The 19,972-nt window shown below is 42.1% G+C and overlaps 3 protein-coding genes across 3 annotated transcripts; 2 read left to right on the plus strand and 1 right to left on the minus strand.

Annotated features, from left to right (window-relative positions):
- Positions 1-2,780: 2,780 nt before the first annotated feature.
- Positions 2,781-4,828, plus strand: LOC127775660 (bZIP transcription factor 50). The gene is made up of 3 exons (XM_052301935.1): positions 2,781-3,317; positions 3,720-3,940; positions 4,402-4,828. The coding sequence occupies exons 1-3, from the start codon at positions 2,878-2,880 to the stop codon at positions 4,653-4,655; spliced, it is 915 nt and encodes a 304-aa protein (XP_052157895.1). The 5' UTR covers positions 2,781-2,877; the 3' UTR covers positions 4,656-4,828.
- A 2,085-nt stretch (positions 4,829-6,913) lies between these two features.
- Positions 6,914-15,635, plus strand: LOC127775667 (brefeldin A-inhibited guanine nucleotide-exchange protein 1-like). The gene is made up of 12 exons (XM_052301947.1): positions 6,914-8,048; positions 9,015-9,332; positions 9,541-9,868; positions 10,009-10,431; positions 10,504-10,796; positions 10,876-11,149; positions 11,400-11,902; positions 12,008-12,329; positions 12,419-12,764; positions 12,883-13,541; positions 14,068-14,814; positions 14,904-15,635. Exons 1-11 carry the CDS (start codon positions 7,042-7,044, stop codon positions 14,674-14,676), a joined length of 5,082 nt encoding a protein of 1,693 aa, XP_052157907.1. The 5' UTR covers positions 6,914-7,041; the 3' UTR covers positions 14,677-14,814; positions 14,904-15,635.
- A 267-nt stretch (positions 15,636-15,902) lies between these two features.
- LOC127775668 (uncharacterized) lies at positions 15,903-19,966 on the minus strand. The gene is made up of 8 exons (XM_052301948.1): positions 19,448-19,966; positions 18,822-18,945; positions 17,513-17,639; positions 17,250-17,286; positions 16,924-17,143; positions 16,711-16,826; positions 16,537-16,632; positions 15,903-16,422 (listed from the first exon to the last, which is right to left on the minus strand). Exons 1-6 carry the CDS (start codon positions 19,679-19,681, stop codon positions 16,741-16,743), a joined length of 828 nt encoding a protein of 275 aa, XP_052157908.1. The 5' UTR covers positions 19,682-19,966; the 3' UTR covers positions 15,903-16,422; positions 16,537-16,632; positions 16,711-16,740.
- Between the last annotated feature and the right edge of the window lie 6 nt (positions 19,967-19,972).

Below are 19,972 nucleotides of genomic sequence, written 5' to 3' on the forward strand. Positions count from 1 at the left end.
TATGAAACTTCTAGCGGCTTGATTGTCTAGATATTGATCTTCTTTTCATACTTAATGCTGCATCAGTTGAGTTTGATCTACTAAGTCGTGCTTAGAATATCAATCTCTAGCCTGCTTTCTGGTTGCCAATTAGGGTAGCATCGGAGTTTCAGCCGATCTTATCTGATTTAATTATATTTGCTCTATATGCTATATTGACATGTTAAATCTGCCCTTTATGCCAAGATATTACTGTATTTGAATATATTAGGCTTTTGCTTGATATTCTATACCTGTTTTAATATCCTGATATAAAGTAGTATCGGAGTATTAGCCGATACATGCTATATCTATCTGATCGGCTATGCTGTAAACATATATAGTCCTGTTATTAATATATATTTCGGTCTAAGTGATTTATACTATCTCGGCATGGCAACCGATCTATCCTAATCACTTGATTTAAGTATATATCGATATAAGGAGTTCATATCGTTAACATCTACAGCCGATCGAGTAGATTTAGTTCTTTCTTACTTATTCAAGATTACCGATCGATACACATATGACATCGGCTCAAACATAAATGATATGTCATCAGCATTTAGCCGATCGGCTATCATTTATAGATTTAACTACGCTTTCTTTGCTTCTATTTCTTGTTGATTATAGGATCAAATCAACTGGCACGCTAGCACATCCGAAGGCGAGCTTTGGATCTGCACTGGAGTTAAGCAGATCTCCCAGGCCTCGTGTTTTCTGTCAACAAGTATATAATTGGCAACATTGGCTCCATGCCTTCAAAAGTTCCCGGGTTTTGATTTACACATCGAGAGTTTCTGATGCTCTTAAATACTATCCAAAGTTTCTATTACCTTTTTGTACCACAACCGTTACCTTTCTATGACCTTGGGACTCCATTTGAGATGGTTTTGCAAGACCAGGGATGTATTATATCTGGTACTGCGGTTCAAAACATTCTTAAACTCGCTGTCAAAATTTTGTTAAACTTGCCGTCACCAAAGTTTTGAACTCAAAGGTTTTTCCAAGGGATGCCTGTTAAAAATTGTTTCAGTGGATAGCCTGGTTCCTATAGGCCGTGGTCGACGAGAACTTATAATCGGGGGCAGAAAAACTTCAATCTGTAGCGCTACTTCCAGAGTTACCAAAACTCGAAGTATCTATACTGCGGCTGACAGCGAATTATTTTTAGCTGTCCTGCCTTTCCTTTCGGAAATGCGAGAACAGGTAGTTTCAGCGGAGCGTAGGTGGCAGGCAGTTATATGGATACGGTGCTTTACCCGTAGACGCTTCTCCAGCTCTCGCAAGAATTGTATGGGAGTCGTCCTCGGGGGGACTTCCCGAATGACCAACAGATGTTCTATGGATACAAGCTATTTCATGTTCCAAACGAAAATTTTGAGGATTCCGGCCCGCGAGAACTCTTTCTTTTAATCTGTATCTTTTTACCAGTAATAGGAATCGGTATTTATCCAGATTTTGTTCTCTCGCTATAAGAATGCTGGTTTTAAGAACGAGTGATTGCCCTTCTCCGACCCTTACTGCCCAACCGGAGAGCGGACGGTTAATGTGTTCCACTTATTGAACAGGGTCTATGGTCGGTACCACGCGCATTACTTGGAACAACTAGGAAAGTAAGATAAGATAAGAAAGAAAAAAAAATATTCGGAATAGCAGAATAAGAAATGCAAAAATGAAGAAAAGGGAACCTAATCTCACCTCCTTCTGTACCATAAAGAAAAGAACCAGAGATTTTTACCCTTCTCTAAAAAGAAGCCATATTACCCCCTGCCTTACCCTTAAGGGCTAAGAACTGAATAGGCTGACTCTAGATTCTAACTGAAAATACTCAAAATTGGACTCTGCAGGCTTTCAAGCAGATTGATACCTACTTTACTTGCCAAAAATATTTGATGAATGCCACTAAAACTCCATCCTCTGAATAATCTTGTTGAAACCATGATCTTTCAAACTTGAAAACCCTTTGAACAGTTCAGTCTCACACTCCAGCAACAAAGGAACATGGTCTGAACCATATCTAGGAAGGGCAGTCACCACAGCATGGGTATACAACATTTAATCCCCAGTCTATTGTAAAAAGGAATTTGTCTAACTTAGCAGCTGACACAGCATTGTTCCAAGTGAATTTGCGCCCTTGCAAAGGTAGCCTCTGGGGCTAGAAGAAGCTTTTCCCGCATTCCTGTTGATGCAGATCAGACGAGAAGGGCCATCTCTTTACTAGAATCTTCTCCCGGCGGGTAAAGACAGAGAAGGGCGGCGAGGAATTGGTCGACTCAGTAGTATAGCCCCGATCGAGAGATGGTTTTGACCTCAGTGCGGGGTAGAGGTGAGATTGAAGTTGCCGAGTGCTCGCTTTATTTAGCCCTAATTCGGGAAGGCTTGATAGTCCTAAGAAAGGTGTAGGACTATAAGGTGGGGGGGGGGATATAAATGAAAATGGGTAATGTTTTGATGTTTGATGACCAGCGAAAATAAGACCTAAAATGAACTTGTTCTTAGAAGTCTTTCAGGACAATATTAATTAGGCCAGGCCCGTTTAGTCCGTACAAGGCTTTTTCTCGGCCCAATTCCTAAGCCCGGCCTGAAATATCTGGACTTACATGGGTCTCTCTGGCCCAAAAGGCCCACATAAACCAAACGAAACCACGCGAGATGACATGGCACATTCAAGCCCTCCCATTGGCCATGCCACGGCACCACCCCGCGTGGGCCCCACGACCTCCCTTCGCCGAAACTTTCCCCTCCTCCTTCCTCCCGAAGCAAAATCCGAGCATCTCCGACGAGTCCGCCATATTTAAACACACCCACGAGCGGCAACCCACCGCGAGAGACAAAAATATCTCCATCGCGATCTCCATGGATGTAGAGTTCTTCGCCGACCTCGACCTCGACGCGCTCCTCGCCTCCTTCTCCTCCGCCGCCGCCGCCGCCGGCTCCGGCGTCTCGGGCCTCTTCGCCCCGTCACCGCCGCACGATGCGGAGGCGGGGTCGCCGGAGTCGGTGAGCTCCCGGCGGCCCAGCCCTGCCCGGGAGGCGGCGCTGTCGGAGATCGAGAGGTTCCTGATGGAGGAGGGCCCCGCGGCGGAGGAGGGGGTCGGCGCGGAGGATTTCTTCGACGCGCTGCTAGTCGACGGCGGGGAGGAGGAGGAGGAAGAAGAGGGGAAGGGGAGTGAGGCGGGGGGAAGCACGGATGGGGATTCCGGGAAGGAGAATGAGGTGGCTACCCCGGACGCGGAGAAGGAGGATGTGGAGGCGGAGGTGGATGGCGATGATCCCATGAGCAAGAAGAAGAGGAGGTATGTATGAATTGCCTAAAAACTTGGGATTTCTAAAAATCAGGGGGATTTCGTGTGTACAAAGATTTGTGAATTTACATAGGTAGCTAGGAATAATGGTCAGGTTTTAGTTCAACACAATTGATCTTATTCAGTGAGTGCCAGAAGTCCAGAACCGCACTACACCCATAGTACATTTTTTTTATTAATTAAAACATTATATATGTACATACATGAGTATATGATCTAATTTGTCGTAATAAGATGCATGGTCTTTTTAGTGCTAATCGTTTGTGAAATTGTAAGAAATTGCTAGGCTTTCAATTATAAGAGTGTATGGTCTTTTCAACTATAAGATGTTTCCGTAATCAAAGATGTTCTAGTTAGACAATAATCTAATAGTATGTGTTATGAATTTATCAGGCAGATGAGAAATAGGGATTCTGCCATGAAATCGAGGGAGAGGAAGAAGATGTATGTTAAGGACCTAGAGACTAAGAGCAAGTATCTAGAGGCCGAATGTCGTCGCCTCAGCTACGCGCTTCAGTGCTGCGCAGCTGAGAACATGGCGCTGCGCCAGAGCTTGTTGAAGGATAGGCCTGTCGGTGCCGCCACAGCCATGCAGGAGTCTGCCGTACTCACGGGTAAGACATATCGACAACATTTTCTGTTTCATACTTCTATTTCGACATGGATGAACAAATCTTTTCTTGCCGATCATTTTGAATTGCTCAGTATGCTGACAAACTTGTGCTTGGCATCAATATATTCGGTGTGGTCTCATGGATGATCCGCCTAAGCTAATTTTTGTTGAATTCCCATGAAATCAAACAGCTAGCTATTGTAGTTATAGCCAATTGTTGACTACATTTTCTGTGTACAAGTATGCGTGGTTTATGCACAAATCTGCATTGTTTATACAATAACACTTGCTTAGCCTTTTGTTTTCCAACTTTGGACCTAATCAATCACCGACTGAAGTTGACATTAACTGGAACATGGTTTCTTTGCTATCCTACAGTATGCTTGAGTCATAATCCTGATGCTCCTACAGTATATTTGTGTCATAAACCTGATGCTAAAGGTAACCTTTTCCTGTTTGCAGAAACCCTGCCGCTGGTTTCCCTGCTTTGGCTCGTGAGCATCGTGTGCCTACTCCTGGTGCCCGGTCTACCCAACCGAAACCCGGTGGCTCGAAGCAGCGCCGGAAGAGATCTCGCGACGGTAACCGGAAAGAAGACAAGCAGTGAACAACAGCTAGAAGAAACATTACTACTCCATGGGAGGCGTTGCAAGGGCTCGAGGGCGAGGATCAAGCTAGATACCGGACCGTTCCGTTTAGCAGCAGCTGCTTGCTAGGCTGCCGCTTCCTTGCAAAGTTGTTTCCAGTCTGTATTGTAGCTAGCAAATCAAATTGGCTTGTCTATCGCCTGTCGTGCTGCCGCTTATCCATGGACTATCTTTTTCATTTTTTGGTTCATTCCCCCCTTGTTTTTATAATATCCTCCTATGCATAATGCATTATCCAGGTAGTTTTGAAATCTGGTTTTGTTGAGTTGTTTGCTGGCTTCTCATCTTGTCGGAAGATTTACGGTTGCTCCTACACTCCTACTTGCCAGGCTCTCTGGAAGTGTATGGCAGTAAAAAACAGATATATTGTTCCTCAGCAGTATTTGCCTTGATGTGAGTAAATGAAACAAATAAACAAACAAGTGCAAACATAGTTGATCTTTGCTTTCCATTAATCATTAATCGTGAACATATAATCTACCATAAATTTTCGACAGTAAACGCAACTTCCTGTCCGGTATGATTTTCAGGGAAATTTTCCCATTTGCTTCAGTTCATTATAGTTCTGTCGAAAGCTTAATTGTATGACCACCCAAAATCACCATTGAGTAAGATAAACACTTTCTCGTAGCTACTACTAACCCGAACTGTGATTACGCAACACAAACAAAGTTGGCCATGGTGTTGACAGTTCAACTGTTCAAGGTTAAGGTCCTGTTCGAAACAGCTACTGTCTTTCCTTAGATTATTGATACGGGTTGTTTACACATGATTAGTATGATAAATTAGAAAAATAAAATTCACAAATAGCTAAGGATAGACAGTCTAATGCAGCAGAAGAAAGCTTCTAAAAAAATCATCTTTTTAAAAACGTGAAGCAAATAATCTGTAGCAAAGATCTTAGCAAAAATCTGGGAAAATGGGCTAAGCTACACAAGTAGTTAGGCTGTGTTTAGTTCACACTGAAGTTTGGAAATTTTGTTGAAATCGATATGATGTGATAGAAAAGTTGTGTGTGTATGAAAGGTTTGATGTGATGGAAAGTTGGAAGTTTGAAAAAAAACTTTTAAACTAAACAGGGCCTAACTGAGAAGACGGGCTAAGCTACACAAGTAATGAGAAACGTTTAGGGGTTTTTCAGCTAGCTTCATAAGATGGTGGACAGTGGTGGACTAATTGGTTTGGGTTCGAAGTCTCACCCCATTCTATTTATTTGATATTAGGCCATTCCATAATATTTGTGGTTTTTACACAAGTAATAAAGACAAACTAATTTCTATACGCATAGGGCTTGTTTAGTTGGGAAAAAAATTTGGGTTTGGTTGTCACATCGGATATACGGACACACATTTAAAGTATTAAACGTAGTCTAATAAGATTCCACCAGAAAACCGCGAGACAAATTTATTAAGCCTAATTAATCCGTCATTAGCAAATATTTACTGTAGCACCACATTGTTAAATCATGGTGCAATTAGGCTCAAAAGATTCGTCTTGCAATTTCCGTCAAAACTGTGTAATTGGTTTGTTTTTTTCACATTTAGGACTTGTTTAGTTGGGGAAAAATTTTAGATTTAGTTGTCACATTAGATATACGGGCACACATTTAAAGTATTAAATGTAGTCTAATAACAAAGCAAATTACAGATTCTGTCAGGAAACTGCGAGACAAATTTATTAAGCCTCATTAATCCATCATTAGCAAATGCTTACTGTAGCACCACATTATCAAATCATGGCGCAATTAGACTTAAAAGATTCATCTCGCAATTTACGTGCAAACTGTGTAATTGGTTTTTTTTATTTTGTCCAAAATTAATACTCCATGTATGTTCTAAAATATTCGATATGATGGGTGAAAAGTTTTTGTTTTAGAAACTAAATAAGGCTTTAATACTCCATACATATATCCAAACATTCGATGTGATGAGTGAAAAGTTTTTTTTTTGAAACTAAGGGCCAATTCATTGTGATGCCATTTTCAACCTTACCAAATTTTGATAAAGTTGTCAAAAAAAAATAGCTACATTTAGTTTGCTATCAAATTTTAATAACCATATAAGAAATCAATCCAAAATTTGATAATTTTTTTTAATCAAAGTGAACAGGCCCTAAACGAGCCCATTAAGTTCGTCATGCTATTATTAAGCAAAAGGTACAGTATCTACTTATGATCTGAAGGAGAATCAGAAGTTGGGCTGCTGGCTGCTGCTGGTTCTCAGCTCACCCGCCGTGGTGGTGGGGACTTTCTAGAAGAAGACGGCAAGTGTCAAGACTTGTAGTTTACTCCGTTGATCTGTTCCAACCAAACCTCCCTCTCCCTCCCCCCCTCCCCTGCCACCTCCACCTCCACGCTCCCCTTCCAACCACAACCCCCCATCAGCGCGAGCTCCTCCAGATCTCCCCCCACCTCCACCGCCGATGACCTCCGCCGCCTAGCTTCCCATCCACCGCAATGTCGTCGCCGGCTGCGGGCGAGGCCGACGCCGCCGCCCGCGTGCTCGCCCGCGCCCTCGACAAGGTCATCAAGCACTCCTCCTGGCGCAAGCACTCCGCGCTCGTCGCCGCCTCCAAGTCCGCCCTCGACCTCCTCTCCGCCTCCCCGGATGTCGACGAGGCCGCCTCCGCCTCCGCTTCCCCTATCCAGGGGGTCGCCGCGGCCGCCGCCGACGCGGCAATCCGCGCTCTCCTGATCGCGCTCGACCCGGCCTCCCCCAAGGTCGCCGAGCCCGCGCTGGAGTGCGTCTCCACCCTCCTCTCCCTCCGCCTCCTCCACGGCGAGGTCGTAGCCGTCGCTGCCGCTGGCGCTGCTGACGCCGACGACGCCGCCTCGCCGGTATCCAAGCTCTTCGCGGCCGTGGTCTCCTGCGGGGGGCTCGGGGACGAGGGCCTCGAGCTCGCCGCGCTCCGCGTGCTGGTCGCCTTCGCGCGGTGCCCCTCGGTCTCCGTCTCCGGGGACTGCCTGGGCCACGTCGTGAGGGCGTGCTACAACCTCTACCTCGGCAGCGCGAGCGGCGGGAACCAGCTCTGCGCGAAGCTGGCGCTCGCGCAGGTGCTCGCCATCGTGTTCGCGCGCGTCGAGGCGGATGCCATGGACGTGCGCGTGCGCACCGTCTCCGCCGCCGACATGATGGACCTCTCCGATCGCAGCCTGAATGACTCCAGCGTAGTGCAGGCGGCACAGGCGTTCATAAACGAGGCAATGGAGGGGAGCGATGTGCCAGAGGAGGTTCCCCCATCGGATTTGCCAGCTGAGGCAGATGAAAATGGAGATGATGTGGGGATGAGCAGGATCAGGGAGGATGGGCTGGCATTGTTCAAAAACCTTTGCAAGCTGTCGATGAAGTTTGCCACGCCGGATAACCCCGATGATCCGGTGCTGCTGCGGGGGAAGGTTTTGTCACTTGAGCTGCTTAGAACAGTCGTTGACAATGCAGGGCCATTCTGGAAATCAAATGAAATGTATGTATGTTTTGGATTGATACATGCTTGTGCTAATTATATCCATTAGAATTCAGCATTGCCTATTTTGTTCATTAATTTTGCCATGAGTCTTGATATGTGCTAAAAGACGATAATTAAGGTGGATTTGCCAAATGTAGAAAAACTTCAGCTAACAATAGTGGAATTTTTTTTTTTTTTTTGGGGGGGGGGGGGGGGGGGTAAGGTTTACGATTTGGGGTATGGGAGAGTAGTATTTACCATTTCTCTAGCCAGATGACATCTGCCCGTGTTGTTTCTGCATGATAGGTTGGCCAGGTGAAGATGCATGTCGCATATGAACAAGGCAGTTGTTGTGGAGACTGATGTGTTTAGAAATATACTTTTAGCTATGCATGCTTTGATAAGTTCTTGATCAATCTAAAAAGAATATTCCTGATATTAGATCAATTTTGTTTATAGTTAGTCAGAATCGTAAGGAATTACTGTTAGATAATGAATCTTCTAGCTCTTCCAAATGATATACCGATTATTGAGCAACTGATTCTGGGTTCTATTGGAGATTTTCAATTTCTAGTCAATTTGTGGCATCCCTTCAAATCCTCAATAAATGTTCCAAACGCTGGCAGACCATGTAGAGTCAGTGGCGCATGCACCCTGTGACTTGCAGACCTGCACTGATCATTTGTTAGGAAAGAAGAGCAAATGTCCCTTGACACTTATGAAGTCATGGTTACCAATCTAAAGTTGTGGGGTTTTAGTTTATATGTTGATGTCCCCACTTCATGTTGCGTATTAAATCATTTTTCATCAATAGTTTAAAGTTTAATATTCAATTCATACATATAGGAATGCATCAAATAATTGCACCCAAACTAATTCATGCATGAGGAATTTGGGTCATTCCATGTCTAAATGTTGAACTGAATATTGGGTTCAACAGAAGGTATAGCTCAGTAATACTGACCTTCTCCCCTACTGATGCAGGTATCTTGAAGCGATTAAGAAGCACCTATTTTTATCATTGCTGAAGAACAGTGCCTTGTCAGCAATGAGTGTTTTCCAGCTTCTGTGCTCCATTTTTGTTGGTCTGCTGTCAAGGTTTAGATCTGGCTTGAAAGAGGAAATTGGATTATTTTTTCCTATGCTTATCCTAAGAGTTCTTGAAAATGTCCTTCAGCCTAGCTTTCTGCAGAAAATGACAGTTCTAAACTTTTTGGAGAAAATATGTAAAGAGCCTCACGTTATCATTGATATTTTTGTGAACTATGATTGTGATGTTGATGCGCCAAATATTTTTGAAAGGTACTCTACTTTTCTTCTTGATGGACACACACCCTTATTTTTGTTTTGTAGTCAACAAGAACCATTAGCATTACTTCTACTGAAAATATTTGTCACTCTCTTTATAACTTTCCTATCAATAAGAGCCATTAGCATCACTTCTACTAAAAGTATATGTCACTCTATGATTTCTTAGTAAAGCAATTTTAATTCCATCAGATCTTCACAGGATTGTCAATGGACTAGTAAAGACTGCTTTAGGTGTCCCTGCTGGATCAACAACAACATTAACTGTTGCACAAGACCAAACATTTCGAATTGAATCTGTCAAGTGCCTTGCAGTTATTGTTAAGTCAATGTGTTCATGGATGGACCGACAACTGAGAATTGGTGAATTTTCCCTGATTAGTTCAGAAACTCCAGGCTCAATGGACAATCATACTACCAATGGAGATGGAAGTGGAATGGATTATGACATGCAACCTGACACAAGCAGCTCTGACATATCTGATTCTTCCTCACTTGAGCAACGACGTGCTTATAAAATAGAACTTCAGGTGTAACTTTTTTCCAATTTGAATTAGGTTTCCTAATTTTTACGTTGTTTCTCTCTTTCTTTAGGCTGAAGTGTTTTTTTTTCTTCTGTTCAATAGTTTGTACTTTGGATGACTGATGGGCCTACAATTTCTTTTGGCAGAAAGGAATTGCCTTGTTTAACAGGAAGCCTTCCAAAGGTATCGATTTTCTTGTCCGCAGCAAGAAAATAGGCCATTCGCCGGAAGATGTGGCTCTTTTCTTGAAAAACACTGCTGGCTTAAATGCAACAATGGTAGGAGACTATTTGGGTGAAAGGGATGACTTCCCCCTCAAAGTCATGCATGCTTATGTGGATGCACTGAACTTTAAAGGCATGGACTTCGGTGAAGCAATCAGGTTTTTCTTGCAAGGTTTCAGATTACCAGGGGAAGCACAGAAAATTGACCGGATCATGGAAAAATTTGCTGAACGCTACTGTAAATGCAATCCAAATGCTTTTACTAGTGCAGATACTGCCTATATTCTTGCTTACTCTGTTATCTTGCTAAACACTGATGCTCACAGTGTCATGGTGAAAGATAAGGTTAGTCTTTGGTGATCTTCCTATTTTGTCATCTGGGAATGGCTCGCTTATATTGCAAGATTTCTTGTGCAGATGTCTAAGGCTGATTTCATGCGCAATAACCGAGGAATTGATGATGGGAAGGACTTACCTGAAGATTATCTTAGTGCATTATATGACCAAATTGTCAATAAGGAAATTAAAATGAGTGCTGATTCTTCAACGACACAAATCAAACAACCCAATAGCATAAGCAAGCTTCTTGGCTTAGACAATATCATCAATTTTGTCAACTGGGGACAGGCAGAAGACAAAGCATTAGGTGCAAATGACTTGCTCATTAAGCACATACAGGAGAAATTTAAAGCAAAATGCAGGAAATCGGAGTAAGATCAACATGATTTTTCTTTGTTAAGTACTCATATGCTCTGATATTTGATGAGGTTAAGCTTGTGCATGATGCAGGTCTGTGTTCTATACTGTTTCTGATGCAACCATTTTAAGATTCATGATGGAGGCCTGTTGGGCTCCTATGATGGCAGCATTCAGTGTGACACTAGACCAAAGCGATGATAAGGCTTCTGCAGCGCAGTGTTTAAAGGGATTAAGATTTGCTGTGCATATCACATCTGTTATGTGCATGCAGACACAGAGAGATGCTTTTTTGACAACCATAGCCAAATTCACATCCCTCCATTCTGCTGCAGACATGAAACAAAAAAATGTCGATGCTATGAAGGTAAAAGGCCACACAAAAACATTACCCTTTTTTGTGCAATTTACATAAAAATGTTGCTTCTGACTTCCAAGTAACCAATTTCTACTTTAAAAAAAGCATATAAATTTATAATCTTTGAAGCATATAGATGGAGCATATTAGATGTGTTTGAACGATTTCAGCTCATATGTTCTGTATGTGCATTCCATGTCTGGCATATCTGACTGTTTTGAAACAGTGGAATGATATACTTAGTCTATAATTTCGACAGGCTATTATATCCATCGCAATCGAAGATGGCAATTACTTGCAGGAAGCATGGGAACATGTATTGACTTGTTTGTCACGGTTTGAGCATTTGCACCTGCTTGGAGAAGGGGTACCTACTGACTCGTCGTTTCTTACAGTACCCTTAGTTGAGTCCGAACAAAAAAATCATAAGTCCAGCTCTGGTCTATCTTCAAAGAGAACCAATGCTCTTCAGAATCCTGCTGTAATGGCTGCTGTTAGAGGAGGTTCTTACGACAGCACAGTGGCAAAAACCAGTGCCTCGTCATTGGTTACTCCTGAACAGATCAGTAATTTCATATCGAACTTAAATTTGTTGGACCAGATTGGTATTGTTGAGTTAAATCATATATTTACCCACAGCCAAAGATTAAACAGTGATGCCATTGTTGCTTTTGTGAAAGCTCTTTGCAAGGTCTCAATGACTGAGTTGCAGTCTCCAACGGATCCTCGTATCTTCTGCCTTACAAAAATAGTAGAAATCGCGTAAGAATTTCCTAGATCCACTTGTAAAACCTACCTTTCACTAGCAGATAGTAGCTGTGACCCAGTACTTGTCAACTATTCTAATTCTGAACTAAATTCGTGCAGGCATTACAACGTGAACCGCATACGTTTGGTGTGGTCTCGAATTTGGAAAGTTCTGTCAGAATTTTTTGTATCTGTTGGACTGCTAGAAAATCTTTCTGTTGCAATATTTGTGATGGATTCTCTGAGGCAGCTGGCAATGAAGTTTCTGGAAAGAGAGGAACTGGCAAACTATAACTTCCAGAATGAATTCCTTAGACCTTTCGTGATTGTTATGCAGAAGAGTAATGCTCCAGAAGTACGAGAGCTGATTGTCCGGTGTGTCTCACAGATGGTTCTAAGTCGTGTCAACAACATAAAATCTGGCTGGAAGGGTGTTTTTATGGTATGTATTGCAGCAACGTTTCTCTCATGAAAAGAAGACTAAAATATGCATTATTATGGTGTTTATTGAATTATTTTTGCACTGTGCAGGTATTTACTTCTGCTGCAGCTGATGATACAAAAAGTATTGTCCTATTGGCATTTGAAACTATGGAAAAAATTGTTCGAGATTACTTTCCATACATAACTGAGACGGAGAACACCACATTCACTGATTGTGTTAACTGTCTTATTGCGTTTACAAGCAGCCAATTTAATAGTGATGCTAATCTCAATGCTATTGCATTTCTCCGATTCTGTGCTGTTAAACTTGCCGATGAAGGATTTGGTTGTCAGGAAAAGTGTACTGATGAACCCAGGAATTTAGTCATGTCAGATGGAAATGCCACTGTGAACAAGGATGATTCTATTTCCTTATGGATTCCTCTCCTTGCAGGTGTGGCAATCTTTTAGTGTTAGTTACTATCATGCAGTGTGAATCTTGTTGGATTAAAAAACGTAAGGACTGGTTCATTTGTAAGATTATTATTTTATATTTCCTTTTAACCTTTCAGGTTTAGCTAAATTGACTAGTGATTCAAGATCAACCATCAAGAGAAGTGCTGTGGGAGTACTTTTTGACATTTTGAAGGATCATGGACAACTCTTCTCAGAGTCCTTTTGGACCAACATCCTTGAATCTGTTATTTATCCTCTATTTAGCAGTGAAAGGTCTTCATCAAATGATCCGACCTCAACACCGAGTATCCCTGAGGATGACTTTTCAAATCTTGAAACCCAAACATTGGCAGTGAAATGTTTAGTGGGTTTGTTTATTAATTTCTTTGATGTGATGCGTCCAGAACTTGCTAGGGTTGCATCTATAGTCACATATTTTATCCGAAGTCCCTACAAACATTCTGCTAGCATAGGTGTATCTGCTTTGATGCGCTTAATTGAGGGAGTTGGTGGTGAACTTTCCAAGGAGGAATGGAAAGACATATTGCTGCGCTTCAAGGAATCGGTGGCACATACTTTTCTTGTATTCTCCAAAATTGTGAGAATGATGCAAGATATTGAAATTCCTGATAGATTTGAATCTTATTCAGAAAATGATCAGTACTCAGATCATGAAAATTATGGTAATGAAGAAGAGGAAGCTAATATGGAGACAACTTCTTATGCTATTGTCAAACTGAAGAATCATATGGCTCTGCTCCTCTTAGTTGTTCAGGTACTTTTCTCTGTTAAACAAATTATCTTGTTAATCCACCCATAACATGTTAAGTTTGATTAATGGCACTTTTTATTCACGTCGACTCTGGGCCTAACTCTACAATTGGGAACCTAGTCCTAGGCTGTTTACTTGCCGTCCAATACTCCAATGCTCTAGTGACTATGACCTGAAAATTTTAGTCGTCAATTAAGGCAGTAACTTTTGAAAGAGCAGAGTGGAATAATGATGTTATTACGAAAAGCAAGGGTGTGAGAATCAAATAATCAATCACTACATATCTTGACCTTGCCTAGCTACCTCTATGGAACAGTTTGGTTTTTACCTAACGGTTATGCCAGTTCTTATGGCAAAGTAGGGTTACGAAGCATGTTCCTTTTCTAGGTGATAATTGGGAATCTCTTGTCCTTTCCTAGGTGGACAACAGGACAAGTGACCCAGATGTGCCATTTTCTGTGGCTTCTATTTCGCTCTAACATTTCCAGCCACATCACTGTATCTCTCAGTCTTTTGCCCTTTTTTGCAGGGAATAATTAAATTATATGAAGAACACAGAAAATATCTGTCTTCCGATCATATTAATATTCTTTTGGAGATGATATCAGCTATTGCGACACATGCAAGTGAAGTGAGCTCTGAATCTTCCTTGCTGCGGAAGTTTCATAAAGCATGTTCCCTTATGGAAGTATCTGAGCCAGCAATTGTCCATTTCGAAAATGAGTCATACCAGACCTACCTCAAGCTTCTGCAAGCGCTGTTTCGTGACTATCCATCCATGTCGGAAGAAATGGACATTGAATCACAAATACTTCGTGTTTGTGAGAAAATACTGCGGATATATCTACAGTGTGCACAGCGAGAACCATCCAATGAAGCTTTGCACAGAAACGCATCTATACATTGCATAGTGCCACTGGGTGCTGCTAAAAAAGAGGAATTGGCTGCTAGGACTTCATTGGTCCTCCTCGTGATGCAGTTACTGGGAAACCTGGAGGAGGATTCATTTAGGAGAGTACTGCCCTGGTTTTTCCCGTTGCTAGTTGATCTGATCCGTTGTGAGCATAGCTCTGGAGAAGTTCAACATGCACTGTACAAAATCTTCCAATCATCAATAGGCCCCATGCTAACAGTATAATAGCACATATTTGTTCTGCTAGGTCTACGATTTTGTTACTCCATTTTGTTCACGTTATTCCAGTTAACTAAGGGGGCCCAGGACTATCTTTCGACATCCTTGATTTATCTTATCTGTTTCGAAATCCTGGAGTTCAAGGTAAAAATTCATTAGCTCTGTGCACTTGCATATTATGCTGTATGTTATAAATTCAACTGAGATCAACCTGCTTATCTTATATTTTGCAGTTTAATATGATCAATCCAGATACGTGAGGGAATAGAATTGATTTTGCCAGCATTCATTTCAGGCAATACGAGACTATCAGTAAATGAACATTGTAGACTGACATAGAATTTGGCCCTTATGGCTGGACTCTCTTGAGACCGATGATGTGTTGAGGTAATACTCCCTCCATTTCAAAATGTTTGACACCGTTGACTTTTTAGCACATGTTTGACCGCTCGTCTTATTTAAAAAAATTTATGAAATGTGTAAAATTATGTGTACATGAAAGTATATTTAACAATGAATCAAATGATATGAAAAGAATAAATAATTACTTAAATTTTTTGAATAAGACGAATAGTCAAACACGTATTTAAAAAATCAACGGTGTCAAACATTTTGAAACGAAGGGAGTATTTCGCAACCCTATAATGCGGACATAAGATTTACCCGATGTGTGGAGGTAATATGTTATTGTCAAACTGAAGGACAGCATGCTCATTGCTCGCAAAGCCACAATCCATCATGTATATTACTAGTTCCATAGTACTTTCAACCATGTGCCGTGGAAACACCTGAGCTACTAGATGAATTCGCTCTATGAAATTCTGTTTTTGTTTTTCTTTTTGTAATAGCTTTTGTTGTGAAACTAAAGTAGAGCTAGACTAGCCTTGTACCTAAAATGAGCAATGTTTTGTATCGTATTCCTTTGTTTAATGCATAATATAGCGAAAAGAATGTTGTTTTGGCTATTGACATATGCAAACTGGGATCAAACAGATTGCTAGGAGCGTTTTTAAAGGCAATGAATATAGAATTTTGCTAGTGTTGAGTGGAAAAATATTTGTCTCGGACACAGCTCTCCAAACTATCTACAAGACAATATAGGTGATGTGAAGTACTCCATATTAGAGACAACAACTGTCTTTTAAAGGCTAGATGAATATGACAACGTCAATGGATTTGCACCCTTTGACAACAAATCAGCTAAGCTACAGAAACAAAACGCCAGAGAATCATTAACAGGTAGGAGCAGTTGATTATTTTCTAGGATTGGAACTGCCATTATTTAGTTACACGTTGCATATAAAGTGATATAAACAGTTTTACAGTTTTGGGATGAATAATTTACACAACCAGCCGAGGACGCGATCCAACGCCCTAATGCTGTACATAATGCAACACAATCACATGCATTGGAGATGACGAGAAGGACGAAGATGAGAGAATTGGGCTATACACAACTGTAACCAGACGCATCAGCAACGTTTGAAAGAATTGACTAGCTCTACGATTTTGGACCCTACTTGAGCTATTATACACAGGGCTGGATTCCGGACTCCATTTCCGGCATCCAGTTTTGGTCCATGTACAGGCCACCAGCTATCAGAATTCCTGGCAGGAGATGGGGAATGCACAGACACTTGACAGAAGCAGCGCAAGAGTGGCTTCGAAACTCTCACGCCTTCCTGCCCCTTCCAACGGAGCAGCTTGACATTCACATTTTATATGGATCAGGTAACCATGGATAAGGAGAACCTGTGGAATAAAGCGATAAACAGATGATTCAATCTAGAATATAGATGTAGCATTCTCCAGGTGAAAAAAATAAAACAGAAGCATGGTCAGGTTAGATGAATTTGGATAACCAACCTTTAGAATGCAAAAGATGACAGTTTGCAAGAAAAGAAGCATGCCGCCCAATTAGCAGTTCTGCTGTTCTTAGTCCTGCTGCAGACTATAGGATACCTGCAATGACAAAAGGCAAAGTGTCAGAATATTATATCTGACAGGAGCTGAAAACATATAATAACAAGGTGGATGCACCTCAAATTTGTACTTGTTGGCATCCTTATGTCAGCCCGACGTTTGTTCCGAAATGTTGTTTGGTGTGAATTGTGCACGAGCAGGGATCAAGAGCTGTTGCTGAGGGCGTGGAGCTCCTGTTTCCACAAAAGTGGCAGATGTTAGAAATATTAATAATATAGGGTGTGCGCGCAAAAGTATTCTCAATCCATTCATCAAAGATTGACTTCTTGCCTGGAGGATATTGTTGCTGAACTGTTGACATGCGTACAACATTTGCAGCATTCTGATTAGATAGCGGCAGAATGTGACCTGGTACATAGCCAGGTGAATACGGTTGATCACCAGGCACAGGTTGGCCAAACTGCCCATATGGGTAAACTGCTGGGCCTACTGTCCTGGGACCGCCATATACTGGAACATACTGTTGCCCAACATATGAACCATATGCATTCTACAGAACTAAAAGTATAATAAATTAGCAAAAGTAATTGCTAAGAAGGAACACGTTATATAATATACCAAGAAAAATGGGAACAAAAGATTCTGGAGTTCTCAACCTGAGGATACATGTATTCTGGCCCATAAGTTGATGGTCTGCATTTGAAAAAACAATCGATCATTTACTTGCAACAGACAGGTTGTTCATTTGAAAACAAAAGAAACACACAAAGACGTTATCTATACTACAATCCCACAAAGCACAATTCCAGACTAGCTATGACTTTAACAATGTGACAGATATTCACAGCCTAACAGGAGATCAGATCCTTAGCTGTGCATGATCATTGCAAAGTATGTGTTGAATGAGCTGTTAACCTACCCATAAGAAGGATATACAAATGCCTGTGGATAGTTGTAGGGGGGTTGCTGATATGTTGGGCTTTGCACATACATGCCCCCTGGAACCGCCACACCTCCATTGTATGGGATGACCGGCCTTAAAGGTGCTATTACCACATTACAAAGAAGGGAACAAATTATCACAATAATTGAACATACACACGGACCTCATAAGGTGTTTAAGCATGCATAAACCAGTAAGAGAGCTTTGCAACTATATATTTTTGTTGTAGAGTCCTGACAATGGCAGAATATAAAAGAAACTTAAGAATAAAGCATGGACTTCATCCCTTTTCCAGGGTAACCATGAGCTCTTTAGCAACTGATCTTTCTACTAATGCATACTGCTCTATCTGAGTTTTTGCGATGTAAAGATTTTCTAGTTAGGGATAAAAATCAGTGGATACCAGGAGCTATACGCTATTTTGTATACTTGATTTTTTTTAATCCTATTTACTATTATGTGTTGTATGAAGTTCACATTTTCAGAAATTTTCACCAAAAATTTGGGTAGAAATTGAATTTGTTCCAAGATTGAACAATAACTCATTGGTTACTGGCTGGTTGGTCTAGGTGCAAGAGAAACATTCCAGACAGGAATTCCATCTTATGCCAGATCACTAACTTTCCAGCAAAATCTGAGAATCCATCTGTCATTACAAGTTGCAGGCCATGAAAAAGATGTCTGGCTTGTAAGTTACCAATTTTGTCGAAAAGCAATAATGATTGTACCAACTACCAAATCATGAGTCATGAGTTGTCCCCTTTCTGTTATCGATTCTGTTACCTAATTTTCATTTAAACCAAATCCTGCAATACCTTTCCTCTAAAATTTATAAAAGAAAAAGGACTAGTAGCACTTGATCATCTCCATTTTTTCCCATAAAAAATCAAGCTTCTATCAGAAATTGATTTTGTACTAGACTCTACAGCTTTGGATGACATTTTTTATATCAACTAGCTTTCATATCATAAATAACTTAATAGACTCTACACATTTGCTTTTATTAATCGTACAATGACAAGTCCCTTTTTTCTTTTAGAATTATAATTAATGAAAAAAAACCATTAGTTAGCAAATGAAAGAAAAGATGTAACAAGAAAAAGCTATGGGCAACAACTCTGGCATGGTACAAAATATCTAATCATGATAACTCCAGTTTGTTGGGAACGGATAATGGTTAAAAAAAATATGCATTACAACAAAATTTTAAGCTGGAGGAAACAATAGTATATGGATATGACAGTTATGCAATTAGGGTAGCTGAAAACTAAGCTAGAAGACCTACCGAAAGGCATGGCTGGCCCAGGACGGCCTAGGATGGCAAGGTTACAGTTTGCGCGGCGCCCGTCGATCACCGGGTACGGGTCCATGCACGCCATTCTCGCCGAGTCTGGGTCCCGGAAGGTCACCTGTACAAGCCTCCACGCGAAATTAAGACTAAACGTTAAAACCAGAAGACCCGATTTCCCCTTGCGGAACGAAATTGCTTCAAATTCCCTCTTCAATTCCAAATTCACACTGGAAAAAACGCGAAATTGAACTCCAATTTGGAAGCTCGGAAAGGTAGCAAACGAACTAAAAACGATAGCAACATCCAAACCCTAGACCTCATTAGCAGCGAGGCTTTGGACTCCAATTCCCCACTAAATTTCAAACGCTTTCCCCATTTCCGCACCACAATCATAAAATTCCCCAAATTACCACCAGGGAATTCAAAGCTCCCAAAAAATTCACAAACCTTCCCGGCCGATCACCACCAATAGCCACCACACAACCTCCCAATTCAACCCCAAAATCAATCCCCGAGCCACAAAAAATAACACCCCGCAACATCTAGCTTCAAAAAAAGGGGAAAAAAGAAAGAAAGAAAGAAGAGAGAAACACAGGAAGGAGGATTGGGGGAGGACTCACGAATCCGTAGCCCTTGGACCTCCCCGTGGCGCGGTCGGTGATGACGACGGCCTCGAGGATCTCCCCGTACGCCTCGAAGTGCGCCCTCAGCCCCTCGCTCCGCGTCTCCCACGCGAGCCCCCCGACGAACACCTTGGTGTACGTCGTGTCCCCGTACGGCCCGCTCAGGTAGTGCAGCGCCGGCGTGCCCCCTCCCCCCGCCGCCGCCGCCGCCGGAGACCGCTGCGGCGTCATCCCCACCACCACCACCAGCCCACGCGCATCCACCCCTCCCCACCCCAAACCCTAACCCTAGAAGCAGCAGCAGCAAACAGCAAACAGCGAAGCCGAGGTGGTGGCGTGTTAGCGAGCGTTGCCTAGGGCTAATCAGCCAATCGCGCGCGGTATTATAGCCGCGCTAATCCGAGAGGCGGTTATAATTAAGCGGTTAAACTCGCGCGCGCGGGAGAGGTGAGGAGGGAAGGGAAGCGAAGCGAAGTGGTGGGGAGTTGGTGCCAACTGCGTGCGAAGAAGGATCACGCGAAG

Source organism: Oryza glaberrima, chromosome 6, assembly GCF_000147395.1.
Source record: "Oryza glaberrima chromosome 6, OglaRS2, whole genome shotgun sequence".
NCBI lineage: Eukaryota > Viridiplantae > Streptophyta > Magnoliopsida > Poales > Poaceae > Oryza > Oryza glaberrima.

Bases quoted from the DNA above. Each gene is read 5' to 3' on its own strand.
- LOC127775660 (XM_052301935.1), top strand. From the start codon at position 2,878: ATGGATGTAGAGTTCTTCGCCGACCTCGACCTCGACGCGCTCCTCGCC. The intron at 3,318-3,719 runs GTATGTATGAAT...TGAATTTATCAG, and splicing joins ATGAGCAAGAAGAAGAGGAG to GCAGATGAGAAATAGGGATT. The intron at 3,941-4,401 runs GTAAGACATATC...TCCTGTTTGCAG, and splicing joins GGAGTCTGCCGTACTCACGG to AAACCCTGCCGCTGGTTTCC.
- LOC127775668 (XM_052301948.1), bottom strand. From the start codon at position 19,681: ATGACGCCGCAGCGGTCTCCGGCGGCGGCGGCGGCGGGGGGAGGGGGC. The intron at 17,640-18,821 runs GTAGGTCTTCTA...ATGTGGTAATAG, and splicing joins TGGGCCAGCCATGCCTTTCG to CACCTTTAAGGCCGGTCATC. The intron at 17,287-17,512 runs GTAGGTTAACAG...TTTCAAATGCAG, and splicing joins TTTGTATATCCTTCTTATGG to ACCATCAACTTATGGGCCAG.
- LOC127775667 (XM_052301947.1), top strand. From the start codon at position 7,042: ATGTCGTCGCCGGCTGCGGGCGAGGCCGACGCCGCCGCCCGCGTGCTC. The intron at 9,333-9,540 runs GTACTCTACTTT...AGATCTTCACAG, and splicing joins GCGCCAAATATTTTTGAAAG to GATTGTCAATGGACTAGTAA. The intron at 11,903-12,007 runs GTAAGAATTTCC...AAATTCGTGCAG, and splicing joins ACAAAAATAGTAGAAATCGC to GCATTACAACGTGAACCGCA.